Below are 20271 nucleotides of genomic sequence, written 5' to 3'. Positions count from 1 at the left end.
TTTTTCCTGAGCCTGAAACCCCCACCCCTTAAATCCAAAGAAAGTTGAAAATAGATAAAGAAACAAATAAAATCAAAACAAAAATGTAGCCCACTTTTCCAGCCCCCACCCAAAGATGTAGGAGAACAAGAAGAAAGGAGGGAAGTGAAAAATATAGGGAAGGTTGAAAGGAATAAAGGTACCCCAGTTTTTCCCTCAGCCTTAACTGAGAGCAAACACCAACCCAACCCAAACAACCTCCACGCCCCATGAAGATTCTCAGCTGAAGTAATGCAGAAAAACAAAAAAATACATTACAGGGCAAAGATGGCACCTGAGGGATATCTTGCTTTGATAAGGTGGTCTCCACATTAGCTTCCTTCACATTTCTTGTTTCATCCTGCAAGTTTTTCCCTCAAAAATTAATATCATATTTGACAGTGACTGCAACTTTGGCAGTCAAGGAGGGAAATCTAATTGGAGCAAAGAATTAGATTGTGTATACTTTGACTCGGTTTCAGGTAGAAGTGAAAAAGACCACTAAATTCAATGTCGATGTCTTAGGGTGGATGAGAACCCAAAATTTAAAACTTAATGTGGATTCATTTCACACAACCAGAGCCCCTTTTTTAAGGGTGGATGAGAACCCAAAATACATATCAATACAGAAATAACTTTCACATTTTGCATTCCAATGAGATATGTAGAAAGGCAGTTAGCTCGTTGGGGTGGCGCAGTTGGTTAAGGTGAGTGCTGGGATGTGTGGTAGAGGTGCAGTCCCAGGTTTGAATCCTACTGCATATACTCTGAATTACCTGGTGCTGGTTGTGGCGGGCACATTCAGCACCCTAAGGTGTGGGTCCCCATGGAAAGTCCCAAGGGCTCAGCTATGGAAGGGTCCTCGCTCTTAAAAAAAAAAATGTAGAAAGGCAATTATTGCTATGCTGTGCATAAGATGAAAGAAAGCACTGCATGTGTATACTTGTACATGTTGCTACACATCACACATATATGTCCTTGGTTCATACAAGCATATATTAGGCTTGTACATGCTCATAGTTTCATTTTTTGGCATATAACACAATGTGTCCAAACGGGTAGGACTATGGATGTTTATTGTAATAGTATTTTGTGAATTCTACAATGATGTGCTCTGAACTGTTATTCTGAATTTAGTTGGTTTCATCAACATTCTGACGGTCAAATTTAACATATGCATGACACTGATAATGTCTATGTTTGCCCCTTTTTTTACCCTCAGTATCTTTCGTGAAATTGGTCACACATACATATGTTATTTCTTTTCCTTCTATTCATTTCCTAATATGTTAAATAATTTGTAACAAAAGATGTAATATATCATAACACATGACAGGGAAGAATAGGAAAAATTTATGCAGCCTGCTTCATGAGTCGTCAACTATGACTCTGGAGCAATGACCCTTCTTGCCTTTCCTCATCTTCACCTTTCTGACCTTGAAATGGTCTTGTAGTTCATTTTATTAATCAATCAATGGTGATATCTATTGGACCTTCCATTATTTTACAGAAACTGAATGACAGAAATGCCAACAAGTTGAAAGATTTTCTTTAGACCTTCAAGACCAAATCCTATTTCCATGTTTTGACCAAAGAGGATATCACCTAGGATCTCCTCCTAGTTTAAATGATTTGGAAGTTTCAAAAGAACCCTAAAAGGTTCTGGCTTGGATTATAGCCCACAATGAGGTGAGCACCACCAACTATATGTTTTAAGCTAGGAGACACAAGAATGCCTTCAAGGCTACTTGTCCAAAAGAGCCATAGTGAGAACACTGCCATCTTTATTTGCATGGCCCACTTACCTAAACTTTAGGGCTTGGACTTTTTGTCATGGCTAGATTGGGTAGGCTGTCACCATGTTCTATTGCTTCAAAGTTTGTTTTCTTCTTCACTTTTGTGTTGGCAGATGGGCTGAAGTAAGCTTTCGTGATCATGTATTGGTTTGCTTTGATTCAGACCATTTTGTTGGAAAAAAAATCTACAATTTTTGTAGATAAGCATAAGTGTGAGTTATTTCTAGACCTCGGTTTCATAGGAGGTTTTAGATGTGCTCCTATGTGCAGGTAATTAAAGAGCAATTTATCTGGGAGGTACACCCCTCTCTCCCTGGGCTCCTAGAGGAGTCTTCCTCCATTTGATCAAATGAAATTTAATTCACTTGGAATTTGGGCAAATGGTGGATTTATAAAAATCTTTTGGAATTGTCAAAGTTTCTTGTGGTTCTTAAAAGCCTTAGGCAAGAAGGTACAAGTACAACAGGTTGAAAAAAGTAAGAAATGGAAGGTAATTCTTCTAATATTAGTAAGAGGGTTTCCCTCTAAATCTTTTGGCTTTTGGGGAACTATCTATCATGTGAGGCAGTGAGGGAGATTTTCAGTGTCTCCTCTTCAATGGAGATGAACTTCAAGAAAGGGTGTATGAGTTCTATGACACTTCTGGATTTTGGAGGGGATCATGATAGACCTCCAATGCGTTTCACATATGCTAGGCGAGCAAAAAATAATCTGTGAACAACCTTTATCATTTTTAGTGTAAATTGGTTGTTTTTTGTTAGTTGTGCTGAGCTGCATTCCGTTAGACTGCATTGGGATCTTTGGGGCTGAGTTAGTGAGTATTAAGAATAAAAAGGGAGAAAAAGGAAAAATAAAGAAGGCAGGAAAAAAGTTGATAAGTGGGGCTGTGGGGAGAGTTTGCAGACCTCTTGAATGTCTGCTACCCGATCTTTGTAATTTTTTTATCAATGGTATTTTCTTGATTGTTGGCTCTTTCCTCCATTGCTAATAGAATTCTGTTGTGAGTGCGTGGTGTGAATCCTAACAGATCATTGTCCTCCTTGAAATTGGGTTTGATCAGGAGCTTAATCCTTTTGCTTTATACCTCTTTTCACCTTTTTTATTTTTTCAGTTTTTTTAAGGGCTTCTTACCTTTCATTATTTCTTTTTCTCCAGTAAAGTTGTTCTTTTTAGAAAGAAAAGAGATGGAGAAAAGCACTTCAGTCATATCAACTCCAAAGGTTAAATTCAGGCTCTGGTACCTGTTGTTTGCCCATTTCAGACTGCATATGTTCAATTATTCCATCAATAGTCCATTCTGGAACAGACTGGATGGATGATGTGAGGGGAAAGAGAATCTCAACAACTCCACGATTGCCTCTTGCAGCTGCAACTTGTATCGCCTTCTGCCCATCCTGTAATAGGAAAAAAAATTATGATTCATTTGAGTTGATTGATCAAGTCAAGTATCACTACCATGACTGTAAGCATTATTGACAGAGGTATTATACTAAACCATAAAATCAAACAAATAAAGTTCCAGAATTTGCAAATCAAGTTAAGCAAAACTAAATGATCATGAGCATATACCATTTGCATTCCATAAAACAGTGGTTTAAGTCCAAAAGTTGCTCCATGTACCACCACACCCAACCCAAGTCAGGAAAACTCTATGTGCATTTTTATTTATTTATTTATTTTTTTATAAATGAGCGCAAATATATTAGAAGGCGAAAAGCCACAAAGCATACAGGTAGTATACATAGCAAACTAAAAACAAAAAACACATGAACAAACAACCTCACCAGCCCTTAAGGACCCGCAAGCCATTCCAAAAAGCCTAAAAGCGAAGAGGACTCCTCTCCCATATACACCCTAGCCCAACTCCACAAATTACATACAAAAGAATTTTTCAGTTTTTGTATAGCTAAAGAGCCCCCCCTAAAAGCCAGTCTATTTCTTTCCTTCCATACCGTCCAAAAAATACACAACGGGTCTATATGCATTTTTATTAATGATATGAAAATAGAATAACTGCATTAAAAGACGCCTACAAAAAATGGGTAGACGTCTACCAAAATGGGCACAACCAATATGCAGGAAGTGTAAGTACAAGGTGCAATAAGGCCAAAAGAATGGAAATAGCTGAACAAACCTAGGATTTCCCCTACGCAAACTATCTTCAAACTATCTAGAAAGCAAAAAATTTAAGAAGACATCTTTCACCACCAATAAAGTGTGATATGAACCTTAAAATGTTCTTCTCTTCCTCTCTTTCCAAATAGTTCAAAGAAAGCATAGAGAGTTCCAAACCATCCTTTCTTTTTTGACCCATGAAACTGCCATGCCACCTACAACAGATATCACCACTAGAAAGAATGCAAGCCAACTCAAACAAGGAAAACACCGTAACCCAAAGTTGGACAACCACTCAAACTGATGAGAATGTAGACAGACATCTCATCTACTGTTTGTAGAGACAACACTTGTTTATCAAAATTCAACTTCTTCTAATTAGATGATCAATTGTGAGAAAATTCCTAAGCTACCGCCGAAAGACGCTAACCTTGGACAACACCTTAGAAGCTTAAAATTTCTCCAGTGGGAAAAATCCATGGCAACTGTTGGACACACAGACTTGTTGAAACCGGATACCATCTACCAATTCATTGATAGAATTAACTCAAATGGAAATGGAGCTCAAGGAGTGAAAATTCTTCCACCATCTTCAACACCCAATTACAGGGGCCTCTCTAAACCTAGGATTCCAACAAGCCCTGGTCCCCAACCCTACATCCCAATAATACATATCCAAGCTTCTCTATGAAGGGTTAAAGCAAAAACTGTGAGGAAATGATCCTTTAGAATCCACTTCCAATACCACATGTTTGTCCCAAATTTTCTCCACAGGCCATTACTAATGAAAATGCTAGTTCTCTCATGATACTCTCTCCATATTCCCTGCTTATGCTTTCCAAAGGTTGAATTCCTTAGTGCCCCTATTCTGTGCTCAAATTTTGTCTATAATGACTCTTGTCCACAAACCATTCTGCTCATGAGTGAATCTCCATAACCACTCTGCTCATGACGATAGCTTCTTCTAAGAATGCCACAGCTGCAGATGTATGGGAGGGAGAAGGGAGTGGAGGCCATTGGAGGGTTCATTTTAGAAGAACCTTCCAAGATTGGGAGTTAGAGGAGGTGACCCAATTTTTGGCTCCCATTTACCCTGTGAGAATGCAAGAAAGAGAGGACGCTTTACTGTAGAGCCAGGATGGGAGGGGAAGTTTCAGTGTAAAGTTGTTTTATAATTCCTTATGTGATAAGACTAATATAGTTTTCCTGCCAAAGAGATTTGGTGGTCTCAAGCACCTCAAAGAACATTATTTCTCATGGGAAGTTGTTTGGGGATGATCATAACTATAGATATTTTAATTAAGAGGGGTTGGACCATGGTCAACAGATGCAGCCTTTACAAAGACAGCAAAAAATTAACTGATCATATATTGATTCACAGTGAGAAGATGAGTTCTTTTGGGTGTTTCTCTCAGCATTCTTTGGCCTGACTTGGGTGTTTCCAGCACTAGCGAAAAGTCTCCTCTTTGAGTGGAAATTTAAGAGATTGGATAAGAAAAGAAAAACTGTTTGACATTTAGGCCCTGTGCTTGTTTTAGAGGTGCTTTTAGAGCTTAGGTTGAAGGAGGTTCCCTTTTGGAGTGGTCCCAAGCTTCTTTGTAAATGGAGATTTTCTCTATGGTGAAGTTCTTAGATTCCTTGTTTTGTGGTTAGGTTGGCTTGTTATGCCTCTTGGTGTATTGGTTATGCCACTTGTTCATAGGGTGCTTGGTGTATACTGCATGTGTACATAGATTGTGCCCCCTCTTTTGGCTCTTTTTAATAAATATATATATATATATATATATATATATATATATATTTTTGATAAATTATATATATTAAAAAGAGGCACCAAAAGAGCAACCCAAGGTATACAAGATAAATACACCCACCCCACATAGCTCAAACAAAAAAGAAGCTACCAAAAAGGGGGTACAAAAAACATCCCGACCCTCAACGAGAGTCCAACCAATCAATGAAACCAATTAGTGTCAAAGAATCATCCTTTATAAACATTTTAGTCTCCAACAAAAAAAAAAAAGCAAACAAAAGATCCTTTTAACCTTTGGATGGAAAGCACATTGTCTTCGAAGGCAATTCTATTCCTTACATTCCAAATTGTCAAAAAAATGCATAGGGGCCTGTTCTCCAAACTTTCTTGCACTTTTTACCCACAAGGGACCCATTCCAATCCAAAGGAGTTGCCTAAATCAAAGAAGGAAGCACCTAAGAAACCCCAAAAAGAATAAAGAACATCTCTCATAAAACCATTGTCTTTACACAGTGAAGAAGGATATGATCTATGGATTCTTCATGCATTTGGCATAGATAACATTTATTTGCTAAAGGCCATCTTCTTTTCTAAATTTGGTCAAAGGTTAAAGCTTTTCCCCATGTTGCCTCCCAAGCAAAGAAGCTCACTTTGGGTTGTACCCATGAATTCCAAATGATTTTCATTGAAAAAAAAAAACTGAATTGCCCAACTCTAAGGATTTGTAGTGAGACTTAACAGAGAACTTGCCACAGTTTGTCTCTGTCCAAAACACCCTATCCTCATCCCTATGCACTTTCTTCCCATGTAGGCACAATCGGAAACTCCCCATTTCATCCACCTCTTAATCGTTAAAAGGTCTATAGAAGAGAGGGCTCCAACTCCCCCTTGCATTTGAGAAATTCCAAACATCCTTCACTCATGCCTCCTTAGAGACTGCTAAAGCAAATAAAAAATGGAAGGAATCACACAAAGGTTTAGCCCTACACCACTTATCTTTCCAAAATTTCAACCTTCACCCATTACCCACCACAAAGGATAGTCTACTCCTGACAAGGTCTCAATCCTTCCTAATTGCTTTCCAAAACCCTACACCATACCCCTCCCTCACTTTCCAAGAACACCATCCCCCTCTTTCCTCTCCACACTTCCCCCTGATCACTTCATTCCAAAAGGCCCCTCTCTCATTCGCAAAGCGCCAACTCCATTTGCAGAGACGAACCTTGTTGAGAGTAGAAAGAAACTTAACCCCCAATCCCTCTTTCCTTTTCTCTAAGCAAATAGTCGTCCACCTTACTAGATGAGGTTTCTGTTCAAGAGCCCCACCTCTCCTAACCTCAATCTAATCATCCTTGGCATGGAAAGCATAGACATGAAATAAATGGGCAAACTAGACAAAGTGTTTTGTATCGGGGTGATTCTCCTTCATTTAGAAACCTCATAGCCAATCTCTTGCGAAACCTCTTTTCAACTCCATCCCAAGCTGCCACAAACTTAAATTGATCACCCAACAACATCCCCAAGTAAGAGAAAGGGAGACTTCCGACGTTACAACCAAGCTCTAAAGCCAGATCTTCCACATTATCCATTCTTCCCACTAGAATTAACTTGTTTTTATCCAAATTAATTTTCAACCCCAAAATGGCCTCAAACACATAAGTAGCCAACATAAATAGGTCATCTGATCCAAAGAAGCCTCACAAAATACAAGTGTATCATCTATGAACAACAAGTGGGAAACCTAAACCTCTTCACCACCTCTACCCCTCACCTAACAAGCTGACAATAAACCTTAATTCACTGCTCTCTTTAGGAGGTAACTCAATGTCTTCATTGCAATCACAAATAAATAGGATTAAAAGGGGTTTTCTTGCCTTAAACCCCTAGAGCTTTGGAAAAAACCTGAAGAGGTTCCATTGACCAAAACAAAGAAACTAGTTGTGGATATACACCACTTCATCTACCCTATCCACTTCTCCCAAAAACCCATCTTTTTCATCACCAAAAACAAGGACTAGTCTACATGATCATAAGTCTTCTCTATGTCAAGTTTGCACAGAATTGGACAAGCATTGTTTTTCAAGATCGAATCAATGGCCTCATTGGCAATAAGCATTGCATCCAAAATTTGTCTACTCTCCACAAAAGCATTTTGGGCCTTAAAAATCATCTTGGCTACCACCAATTTTAACCTATTGGCTAGCACCTTAGCCAAACACTTGTACAACCTTCCCACTAAGCTAATTGGCCTAAAATCCCTCAAGTCTTTAGCTTCATTTTTTCCGGAATCAAAACTAGAAAGGTTGCATTCAAGCTCTTAACAAAACGACCATGTTCATAAAACTCCCTAAAAAAGTTCATCACCTCATCCTTCACAAACTCCCACAAACCTAGTGCTTTGTCCCTACTAAAACCCAAAAGGGCACCGAAAACCTCCTCTAAAAAAGGCTCCTCTAGCCTTGTAACCTCCTAAGCCTCTAACCTCTTAAATGATAGCTTGCTTAAACTGAGTCTCTAATCTCTTGAAGTAGTAAGAAGGTTTTGAAAGGTTCCAACCACTCCTTTGGTTTCATTTTCTTCTATGAACCAAGTACCATTAATTTTAACTCTAGGCATCGGATTCCTCCTTCTATGAGCATTAGCCATCTTATGGAAAAATCTAATATTTCTATCCCACCTCTTTCAGCTACACTTTCCTTGATTTCTGTCTCTAGGAAATTTCTTCTAAGAGGACCCATTTTTTGTAATCCCCCCTCACTTCCTTCCTAGCTTCCTCTTCCTCCAAAGAAAGTGAACGAGTTCTCTCCTCTGTATCCCAAAAGTTCACTTGGTTCAAAGCCAAAGCCTTCCTTACTTTGATCTTACCAAAGACTTCCCTATTCTAGCCTCTCATCAAAGATTTCAAAGCTTTCAGTTTTGTAGCCAAAATAAAACTAGCCAACCCACTGAAATTGCCCCTCCCACTAAGCCTTCAACACATCCTTAAAACTCTCCTCCTTCAACCACATATTTTCAAATCTAAAAGGTGCGACACCTCTCCTCATTTCTCCCCCATCAAGTAGAATAGGAAAGTGATTAGACATCGGTCTGGGAAGAACACACTATACAACCCCACTAAAGAGACATTTCCAATCCTCTAAGACAAAAAAAAATCAAGTCTTGATTTTAATTGATTATTCAAGCCACCACTCTAAGTGAATGAGCCTTCCTATAGAGGTAAGTCTCTCAACTCTAAATCCTCAATGACCTCAGAGAACCTCCTCATGGTAGAGGGCAAACTGCCTCCTCTACTGCGCTTTGTAGAGAATTTGATCAAATTAAAATTGTTTGTCATACACCAAGGATCACTCCACAACCCTCTAATAGCCCCTAGCTCACCCCAAAAACCTTCCCTTTCTTTCTTCAACGTAGGGCCATAAACCCTTGTAAAACTCCAACAAGACTCATTTTCACAATTCTTAAACCAACACAACACCGAGAATTTACCCACTTCCAATCCACCAACTATAACACCCTATTATCCCAAAACACCAAGACGCCACCCACTACTCTCCTCAAGTTAACAACACCCCATTCTAAGCCTCTCACCACGCCAAGACTCTGTACTATCCTAATGGACATCTCTTGAATCTTAGTTTCCTGTAGACAAACTAAATCCACCTTTTGAGACTTAATCAAAGCCTTAATCACCTCTCTTATCATTGTCATTGGTCCCTCTTACAATCCAAGATAAAATTTGTAGCTTCATTTAACTCGAGGTAGTTCCCCCACACCCCCTCAAACCAAGATGGTTCACCGAGCAAGTATTTTCAACTCCTTTTCAAATCTTGAGGACTTTTGAAATTTCCTCCTCCTACCAGTCACCTTCTCCTTATGTTCTTTTCTCCCTTTCATCCTTTTAAGAGAAGCTTCAAAATCTCCCCCTTCAAGATCCTTAGTTGGCATTCCTAAGTAGGGCTGAAATTTGCCAAGCAACTATTCATCCAAGAATTTGAAGCCCCACCCTCTTCCTCCACCAACCCACCTCACAACTCACTTGCCGAAAAGCCCCTAGCAACACCTTCCTCATCCCTAACTCTTACACAAGCAAACAACCCAACACTCTCCCATCCACCAAGATTACCCTCAATAGATTAGGGGCCACCTCCTCTTCCTCAACGATTGACCCAATGAGAGCTCCATGACCTTTATGAGCAGCAACCAATGCCCTTTCCACCTTAAAGAAAGAAAAAAGGAGGAGAAACTTGACCCCTTAGTGTGCAGAAAGAACGAGGCAAAGAAGAAAGGTACCTAGGAGCTTCTTCCACAAGGGCTTCGTCGGTTAAAGTTACACATCAGGCTACTAAACGTAATCCCTTCGCCTCTACATTCTCGAAAAACTCCTTATTGGCCATCCACTCCTTAGATGTTCTTTTAATAGATATTCTTTTGTTTATCTGGAAAAAAAAAAAAATTGTATTTAGAATGACCAAAAAGAAGGAAACAAGATCGATATAATTTGATGGTTATGGGCAAATTCACAATTTTTGTAGAAAAAGCCAATCATTAGTTCAAGGCCATGGAGTGAGTGGCCTTGAACCAAAGAGTTCAAAGCTTTTATTGTGTCACTTAAATTATAAAGGAATTGTTGAACCAAAAAGTTAAGAATAAGAAAAGCCTTCCACCAGGCAACCCTTCTTTGCTCTTCTATTGCATCAATACTTGCAAAGCATTTATAAGAGGTCTCTAAAGGAGAACCCAAATATTTAGCAGGAGGTTTACACCTAAACCTTGGGAACTACCCTACCTCTTCCACCATCCTAATTGGAATAAGCTCACTCTTTCCCAAAATGATTTTTGGGGCCTAAACAATTTCAAAACACAACCACACTCATCTCAAATAAATAATTGCTATTGGCAGTCCCGCATAAGATAAAGAAATCATCCACAAACAAAATATGTTAAATCTCAACCCACAACTTTCCCTCTATCCTCCTTTGAATCCACTAATGGAACTTCCATCTATGTTCGGTCCATAATATGACTCAAAGTTTCTATCATCAAAATAAATAACAAAGAGAGAGAGAGAGAGAGAGAGTTTCCCTATGTGAACGTCTTGAGCTCTCAAAAGTTTTGTTGGAATCTTATTAACTAAATTTTAAAATTACTAATAATGAAATGTAGAACTTAATCCAATCAATCCATTTCTACCCAAAGCCCATATTACAAATGATTGCAAGTAGGAAGTTCCAACTTACATGATCATAAACCTTCTCAATGTTCAATTTGCAAGCCACCCTAAGCCTTAGATTTTTGCATCTAGAGCCAATAACCTTAGGGTTATCAGAATTGCATGCAAACCACCTAATATATTAATGGGATGGTTGTTGATATCCTCTACCCTACCCTTTTCTGAGGACCAAACCAGGTTAGGCTCATCTAGAACAAACCAAAGAATGAAACTCATGGAAACTGCTCATTACATCAAGTGCATCTACAACCCAACAATGGTACTAAAAAGCCTAATGACTCTGTTCAAACCTGAAGTGCTTGAGCCTGTTGTCACTAATCCAAGTTGTTTGTCCCCTAGTTCTAAGTACAAATATTCGAAAAAGTTGAGAATCCCTCTTTTCAACTACAAAACCTCTAAATGCCAGGCATGTGCAGTCTGCTAATGAAATTACCTGTCCTTTGAGCTGCTATTTTGTCAAAGCAAATAGTTCTTTGATCCCCTTCCTTCAGCCAAAGAACCTAATTTCATCTAAAAGATGTTTCCTACTGGACAACCAAGTTTCTAGCTTCAATCCCAACAACTGATAAATCTCCATCTCTTTCCTTTAGATCTTAACATCTTAACCGAACAAAAGCTATGGCCTTGTGATCCACACAAGAAAGCTTATGTAACTCTCACCCATTTCACAAGCTCGTTTGACTCCTAGACTTTTTAGCTTAAGGCATTGTCCTATGGTTCCTCATCCATCTTCAATTTTATCTAAGTAGAGCCAAAACTTCCTCCTCAAACCCCTTCACAACCATCCCACATGTTTGACAAATCTTGTAAATTTCTTATTAACCCAAAAGAAATTCCCCTTCACAATTGCTATGTAACCCCAATAAGCTTGCCCTATGGACCCCAAATGTATTGTAGCCACTTTGTCTGGACACACCCTCCGATGGTTTTGTTAGCTATGGCTAGAGAGATTAAGTTATTGGCCTTTTCTCAGGGATAGCAAGCTTACCTTCCTGAGAGTCTCCTTAGAGTTTATATATGAATCAAAAAGTATGGCACCGCTGTGCTAGCGGGTCCCATCGTCATGATTGCAGCTCATAAGGTGGCAAAGCAATCATGACATTTCTGGTGTCAGGTGGCGGCTGTCACTTCAATTATGATATTTCTGGTGCCAGGTGGCGGCTGGCACTTCAGTTATGACTTTAAATGTCGGGGATGTGTCAGGCACTCTGATAAGATTTAAGAATATCTTGTAGAGCGTATATTGCATTAAAGATGAGTGACAGTTCAGGAGACTTGGTCGTCAGTGTTGTCAGAGTTATCTTTTTTATTGTGGGCAGAAATGGATCCGGCGAATTGCCAGTGTTTGACGAGCCAAGTTGTCCGGGGAGTCTGAATTGTCGACTGCGGATGTTATCCGGGTAAGCGCTTTCAGAGTATTCGGATCTGTCTGTCTGGGGAAGTTGAATCGTCTTCTCTCTCATCCGACGTCAGGCGCCGGATGTGAAATATCCGGAGAAGGTGGAACGTCGGCCGGACAGAATGGCGGCTGTGAGATATCCGGAGAAAGTGGGATGTCGGCCGGACAGAATGACGGCTATGAGACATCCGGATAAGATAGAACGTCAGTCGGATAGAATCCTTCTCTGGGTGGAATGAGCTATGCCGCGCGTCGCAAGGGGGAGAGAGCCACGTGGCATTTTTGGGGAGGATCCCACACCTAAGTCTTCCCTACCTTAAATTCCCCAACCCACATCTCCTATTAGCTTCCCTTGAAACTTGCACAAGGGAAAATGAGGAGGTGAAGAATAAGAAAGCATGTTCCCCCAATCCCAACAAGCCAAGGGGAGAGAAGAATGCTTCCTTCAAACACCATCATCCAAATCAATGAAGGATTACAAAGGGGTTGCAAACATCTGCTCCACCTAGTCCAACTTCAACACCATCTTCAACTGAGGGAGGTCTTCCTAGTATTCCCATGTGACCTAGCCTTAATCAAGTCCCCTTCAGCATCAGGAGATGGTCTCTTAAAGGTTGGGACTGTATGGTCTTAATCCAATTTGGATCTCCTGTGGCCATCACTATGTTTAAAATTTGTGAATTTGCCTCATATTAGAAAGATACTGCAAAAAGGAAAATACGATGCTTCTAACATCTAGACAAAAGGAAAAATGATACCAAAAAGAATGTAAAAGAATTAAAAGGGCATTTATGTATTTATGTCAAAGGAATGTATTTATGTAAAAGAATTCAAGAAGCCCACTCCTGCAAATTGAGTCAACTTAGTCAATGCTTGGTTCGGTTTCACTTGAGGATTGATTCAAAAAGAGCCTGAAATTGGGCGTTTATGTATTTATGTCAAAGGAATGTGCTAATGGCTGCTTTAAGTCTGGTTTGTAATTCATAGTGGAGGACAATACTCTTGCTTTGATTAGGTTTTGCATTTTGAGAGAAGGACCCCTCATCCTTCTCTTTCTTTTATGAATAAAAATTTATCTTTGTTTCTGATTAAAAAATAAAAAATAAAAAAATTCCTTCTTTGAGTCAAAACTAGGTTTCAATCAAAATTTGATGTCCTGGAAACCTCATTTTCTAATTGGGGGCACAAGAGACTACAGGTAACTCAAAGGCATATCTGCACTCAATATTCTCTACAACTAGAGATTAGCAGTTACTGCTGAGGAGATCAAGGATGCACTTGCTGGTATTTATTTTCAAGATAAAGAAGTGTTAACACAGCTTGGATGTCTTAGCTCCACCAGAATATTAATCAGTGTAGACAACATAACAAATCCACAAAAATAATCATTGCATTAATTTCTAATATTACAAAAATCAATTAGAGCTTTCAAGGAAAACAACACCAGTTAAATAAACTTTAGAATCAATATTCTCATAAACCTAATTGTTGATAACATAAATCGATGAATTTATTATAGCAAACACACACACACACCCACACACACACACCTAACAGAAAGGGGGGTGCAAGCCAAAGTACAAGGCACACCAGGCTGGCAGAATAAAAAATAACAAAAAAATAAATAAATAAAAATAAAAACCATCTCTTTTTTCATAAGGAAATTTTATTAAAGGAGCAACAGTGGATACAAATGTTTAAAACTAATAAACGAAATAACAAATTAAAAGAAACTCAGAAGTGAACAGATTAAAACACTTGTTACATGTATCCTAAAAGTATGCATGTACTGAATGCCAGAAAGACAAGAGCTAAAGTTGAGAATAGCATGTATTATACAAATAAATGAATGCATTTTATTGCCTTACCTCATCAGTGACATTGGGATCAGCTCCAGCTTTTAATAAGCAATTTATAATTTCTGGGCTCCCGATATCAGCAGCGATGTGCAAAGGGGTTGCTCCACCAGCAATAATATTCACTCTTGCACCTGCCTGCACAAAATAACATACAAAAAGTTAGTGTCATATGCAAGCAGATGGTTATAGAACATTAGAAAGTACCTTACCCACTCCAAACAAAAAAAAAAAAAAAAAAAACAAACAAACAAACAAATAAAAGAGCACAAAAGTTAGCAGATATCATGCTAACATGCACAATTGTAATAATGGCATGGGGGAAATCAGAGATAATCCAGCACCATGCAAATAGTCTGATCAAAATCAGCCAACTCCCATGAATCCAATAAATTCTTAATGATAATAAAAACAATAATCTATGATGCCTTGATTTTATGTGATTCTAACAAGGAGTATTTGGAGTTCTTGAGTTACGCTTTCATGTGGTTTGAAGTGATTTTCAGTTTAAAAAATAATTTGGTTAAAACCAAGTTGATATGAGCGGGGGAAGTTTCTAATTCTAAGGATTTGGCTACGATGTTGAGGTATAAAGTGGGCTCTCTCCCTTCCTCTTATTTGGGCCTCCCATTTGGAGCCTCTATTAAATCTTTGCAGGTTTGGGATATAGTGGAGGAAAGATTTCAAGAACGACTTACAATGTGAAAGACGCAATACTTATCAAAAGAAGGAGACTAACTTTCATAAAGAGCACTCTTTTTAGCTTACTAATCTACTATGTCTTTATTTGTAATCCCCTATAAGGTGAGTTTAAGATAAGAGAAGATTCAAAGGTACTTCCTTTGAGGGGGAGGCGAACTTCAAAGTAGGCCTCATTTGGTGAGTTAGTTAATAGTCTGCATGGATAAAAAGGACGGGGCTTGAGTATTAGAAATTTGTCTACTCTAAATAAGGCTCTTATTGGAAAATGGTGTTAGAGATCTGCATATGAGAATGAGTTGCTTTGAAAGCAAGAGATTGTAGGGAAGTATGAGGAGAAAGAAGGGGGTTGGTGTTCTAAAGTTTCGAGGGAAGGTTATTGCATGGGTCTTTGGAAGGCTATCAAGAACGGGTGGAAGGAGTTTAACAAAGGGGTTAAATTTAGGATGGGAAACGGTAAGAGGGTAAGATTTGGAAGGACGGTGTGGTAAGGATTCCTTAGATGAGACTTTCCTAGAATTGTTCTCAATAGCCCCCACTAAAGATGCCTAAGTAATGTGGGAGCAGTTAGGGGAAGTGGGTTGTTGAAATCTAGTGTTCACAAGACAAAATAGAGATTCGGAGATGGGAGAGGTGGAAGCTTTTTTCAAAGGGTTGCAAGGACAAATGATTAAAAAAGATGTTGAGGATGTCATGAATTGGTGGGAGTCAAAGGGAGGCATTTTTACAGTTAAATTCTTTTATTCATTCCTAGAAATTTGTAGACTGAAGGTGTTCCCTTCAGGCATCATGTGGAACCCTTTGGTCTCAATGAGGGTTAGTTTTTTTTGCTTGGGAAGCTTGATGAGGAAGATTTCTAACTCTAGATTAGCTAAAAAAAGGACTTGGTATTTACCAAGCAAGTGTTATTTGTGTAAAGGAGAGGAAGAATCAGCAAACTATATCCTCCTTCACTACCTTAAAACAGCCATACTTTGGCAGCTAATTTGTTCTCTACTTAGTGTTCAATGGTGATGCCACCTTCTATCAACAATGCCCTTCTTAGCTAGCATGGAGCTTTTGTAGGGAAGAAAAGGAAGAAGTTATGGAGAGCAGTTTCTTAATGCATATTTTGGACCTTATGGAAGAAGAGAAAGCAATTATATGGTCCTTTATGTACATGTTCTTGGATTGGGCTATGGTGCATTCAGGTTTTAGCTTATTGTCATTATTTGATCTTATTGTTTGGTTAGGTTGTAAGTGAGGCAAGGGTGTTGTTTTTTGTGCATCCCTCTTTCTTAATGGTTCTAAGCAGTCAAATTGCAACTGAAAATATGAGGATTGTTTTTTAGGACTCGTGGATCTATAAAGAATGGAAAAACATCTTTGGTAGATTTTACTAATGTGTTGGGTTTAGGAGGTTAAAGGGGGGGCTGGAAGGAAAAAAATCTAGAGATAGGCAGAGGCTTTTCCACCTATAATGGTTTTAGGGACGTGAGCTTGTCTTGATTATTGAAAGGTGTGGAAGCTTGCTATTGGGATGAAGACAAGATGTGCTTCAAGGCTTAGGAAGGAGGTGGGAGGACATTTAGTCTAGAGTGTCATTCTAATGGGGTAAGGAGGTTCATTCTTACGAATGTAAACAAGGTAGGTCAAAGAAGGCTCCCTTGTCCCAATCCCTGCTTGTAAATTCATTCTCCATCCCATCTCTATTTCCCATTTGAGATTAGCAAGGCGAGGATAGGGAATGGTTATTAAATAAATTCCTCATCCCCCAATAGGAAATCCTCATTAGTTTTTTTAATTTTAGAATTTATATTTAGTTTAAAAAAAAGAAAATATAAAATTATATATAAACTAATATATTTAATATAAATATTTATTTTTAAATATTAAATTGCAAATAGAATAATATTTTTAAAATTTTAATAATAATAATAATAATAATAATAATAATAATCATCATTTTAGGGATGTAAACAAGGCAAGGTCGGGGAAGGCTCACTTGTCCTTATCCCCACTTGTAAATTTATTCTCTATCCTCATCCCATTTCCCGTTTTAGACTAGGCATAGCGCGGACAAGGAATTCTCATCCAGGGAACAAATTCCTCTTCCCTTGATGAGGTCTCCGTTAGCCAAGAAGGGTCTCTCTAACCTAAGAAGAGAGCATCCAAGACACCCCAAAAAGAACAAAAAGCAACAGCCACAAAACCCTTGTCTTTGCACAACATACAAGAACGTGGTCTATGGATTCTTCATTATTTTGGTAAAGGAAACATCTATTAGCTAAAAACCAAACCCTTCTTTGGACCTTATCCAAGGTTAAGGCTTTTCCCCGTATTGCCTCCCAAGCAAAGAAGCCTACCTTAGGCAACACCCACAAGTCCCAAATGACGCTCATTGGAAAAGAGACTAAATTGCTCAACTCCAAGGCGGAATATAGGGATTTGATTGTAAACTTTCAATTCTTTGTCTCTGTCCAAAATATTCTATCTTCCTCATCCCTAATCACCCTCTTCTCATGCAAACTTAAAAGAAACCGCTCCACATTGTCCACCTCCCAATCATTGAAAGGCCTAGAGAAGTAAAGACACCAACCCACCCCGCCTTCAACTGAAGAGTTCCAAACATTTACTACTCACATCTCTTTAGGAATGGCTAAGGCAAATAAAGAAGGGAAGAAAACACACAATGGTGAAATTCCACACTACTTGTCCTTCTAAAATTTCACCCTCCAACCCTTGCCACTAAGAAAGAAATCCTACTATTCAAAAGATCCCAATCCTTCCTCATGGTTTTTTTCATAACCCAACACCATACCCATCGCTTACTTCTTGAAAACGCCACCTCCCTTCTTCCTATACTTCCCACTTATAACTTGTTTCCAAAGCGCCCCCCTTTTATCAGCAAAACGTCAACTCCATTTGCAAAGGAGAACCTTGTTAAGCATTGAAAGACACTTCACACCCAAGTCCCCCTTCCTTTTATCTAAACAAACTATCACCCAACTTACCAAGTGTGGATTTCAAACATATTAAATTCACTTACAAATTTTCTTATAAGAGAATTTTTACAGGAAAAAGATGAGCACTTCTAAACCTTCTCCTTCTTCAATAGGCAAGCTAAAAACAAAAGAGTCATACAAAATTGAAAACAAATAAAATAGCTTGTCATCTAGCAAAAAATTGTTATGAAACAAGATTTTCAACACCTCGTTCAAGAATTTCTTTAACACTTTTACAATCAATTCTTAAAAGAAATTAATTATCTCCATAATATGAGCATTAAGTTTTATTTCTTCTATATACTGAAGTAATAACAATATCATTTGTAGCTATCCAAGATTTGGTAACCCTTTTATTTGAACATTTATTGATTTTTTAGAAAAAGGATAGTCAATATTGTTTTTTAGGGCATCAATTTCAAACCATGTGGACATTGGAATGTTAGGCGTGGCTTGAGGGGCTTGTAAAGAAAATTTCTTACTTTTGGATTGTAAACAAAACCACTCTTTAACTCCAATAATATGGATATCAAATATAGAATACAATCTATCACCATTTAATCTAGAATTCTCAACCTAGATATGGACGAAATGGACAAGTAACAACTTGAATCTGAGTATAGTCCCAGTATACAATCCAATTGACAGTAAACTAAGCCACAAAGAGCATTCTATATTCCATTCACATATTCCTTCTACACCATACTTTGATTGAGTAAATTGGCTTCTTTCTTCATACTGGATATTTGAAAGGGTTGGTTCCTAGTCTTACATCTTGGATGACTGGTATTTATCTCATTAATTTGCACATACTGTTGTTCTTTGAAAATATTTCCTAATTTTCCTATTTCTATTTTTGAAGTGTTTTCTACCGTATTTATATTTTTGAGGTGGAGGGTTTTGAAACATCCAGTTTTGCTAGTTTTTGTAGTTCATTTAGAAGTTGATCATTTGATGTATTCTTTAGTTATAATGTTTGATTGTCAAGAATTTCCACTGGTTTAAATACAACTCAATTATAGCCTGGCATAAGGGAGAGTTCTATAGAGTCAGTATCTACCAAGATAAAAGGAGTTATTGACAAAAGGAAAGGTTGATTATAATCTGTTCTATGCAGTCAGTATCTACCAAGATATACTCATAGAACATCTGAATTTTTTCTAGGTATTTTGGAGGAAAATGAAAGCCTTTTAAGGGAAAAATTTTATAAAAGGGATTTCGACTCTAAAGAGAGTCGAAAGTTTTTTAGCGTATGGATAGGAATAGCAATCAGTTTCACTCTCTATCTCTCTAGAAAGATCAAGGACAACCACATGTGCACAAAAATTTAGATGGATTAAAAAAATGCAATATAACATGGCCCCCTAGAAATAGAAAGCAATTCACTTCCAGATAAATCTCTATAAAGAAACCATCAGCATTTCCCACTAAGCTAGCAGAAAGCTAAAATTAGAGGGCAAACAATTCTATATGACCTGAATCAACAGCTCCAAGCATGCCAGTGAACCAGCTGCTACAGCTGACAACAGTGGAGTAATGTTATCATCAGTTTCAGCATTAGGCTGCAAAAGAATATAAATGAGATAAGACAAACTCACCTCACAATTAATAAGAATAATGAATGCTTATGTTTTTTTACAACAATTATCAGAAAACTTGATATATAGAAATATAAAGGAACAAAGAAAAACAAGAAGCAAGAAAATGGAAATAAAGAAAATCCATGTCAGAAAAGAAAGGACAAATAACACATTGAATAAGAAAAGAAAGTTGAGTTAGATTAGCAAGAACTAGACTGAAAAATGAGTGAGAGAGCGAGAGAGGCCGAGAGCGAGAGAGCGAGTGAGGCTGCCAGCGGCGAGAATGTTCGTCGCGCGGAGAATAGGAGGAAAAGGAAGACGAGGAGCTTCGGGGTGGAGTCCAAGTCCTTTGAGCTGGAAATGGTGGAGAGGGGAGGAAAAACCCTAATCACCATCACGAAAAGTAAGAAAGGGGTGTCGTCTTGGGTGCGCATGGGGTTGTATAGCGTAGGGTTATTCATGGAAGGCTTACATCAGTGCATCGAGGATGCGAAGGAAGGAAGATGGGAAAAGAGCTGGAAGGAGAAGGGGAGAAGCTTCTCCCTGGTGCGTGTTACTAACAGGGGGGGTTGCTTTTTGCGTTTGGGGGTTGTTGATTTGGAGTTGAAAAGATACAGTATTTGCATTCCAAAGGGCAAAGGGGACAAGGGGGGATGGATGGCGATGGTGGAGGCTTTTCATCAGATGGATTTCAGCATTGACAAAAAAGATCAACAAGAAGAAATGAGGACAATGGGAAGACCGCGCCAGGAGATGGTGAAGGGAAGGTCATTTGCGGACACGGTGAAAGGTGGGTGGAATAAGGGGTCCAAAAACATCCGAGTGGAGGTGGGACGGGAGG

General features: G+C 38.5%; 1 protein-coding gene across 1 annotated transcript in view; it reads right to left on the bottom strand.

Annotated features, from left to right (window-relative positions):
• The window catches only part of LOC117930181 (ankyrin-1), a 49623-nt gene that overhangs the window by 2494 nt on the left and 26858 nt on the right, over window positions 1-20271 (bottom strand). The window contains exons 5-8 of the mRNA XM_034850676.1: window positions 19326-19412; window positions 14180-14305; window positions 3056-3208; window positions 314-379 (exon numbers count right to left, since the gene is read on the bottom strand). Of these exons, the coding sequence (XP_034706567.1) occupies window positions 314-379; window positions 3056-3208; window positions 14180-14305; window positions 19326-19412 (432 nt within the window). The remainder of the gene's footprint in view (window positions 1-313; window positions 380-3055; window positions 3209-14179; window positions 14306-19325; window positions 19413-20271) is intronic.

This window comes from Vitis riparia, chromosome 14 (assembly GCF_004353265.1).
Source record: "Vitis riparia cultivar Riparia Gloire de Montpellier isolate 1030 chromosome 14, EGFV_Vit.rip_1.0, whole genome shotgun sequence".
Taxonomy (NCBI): domain Eukaryota; kingdom Viridiplantae; phylum Streptophyta; class Magnoliopsida; order Vitales; family Vitaceae; genus Vitis; species Vitis riparia.
Note: the sequence above shows the minus strand (reverse complement) of the source record. Positions and strands in the feature narration are given on the sequence as shown.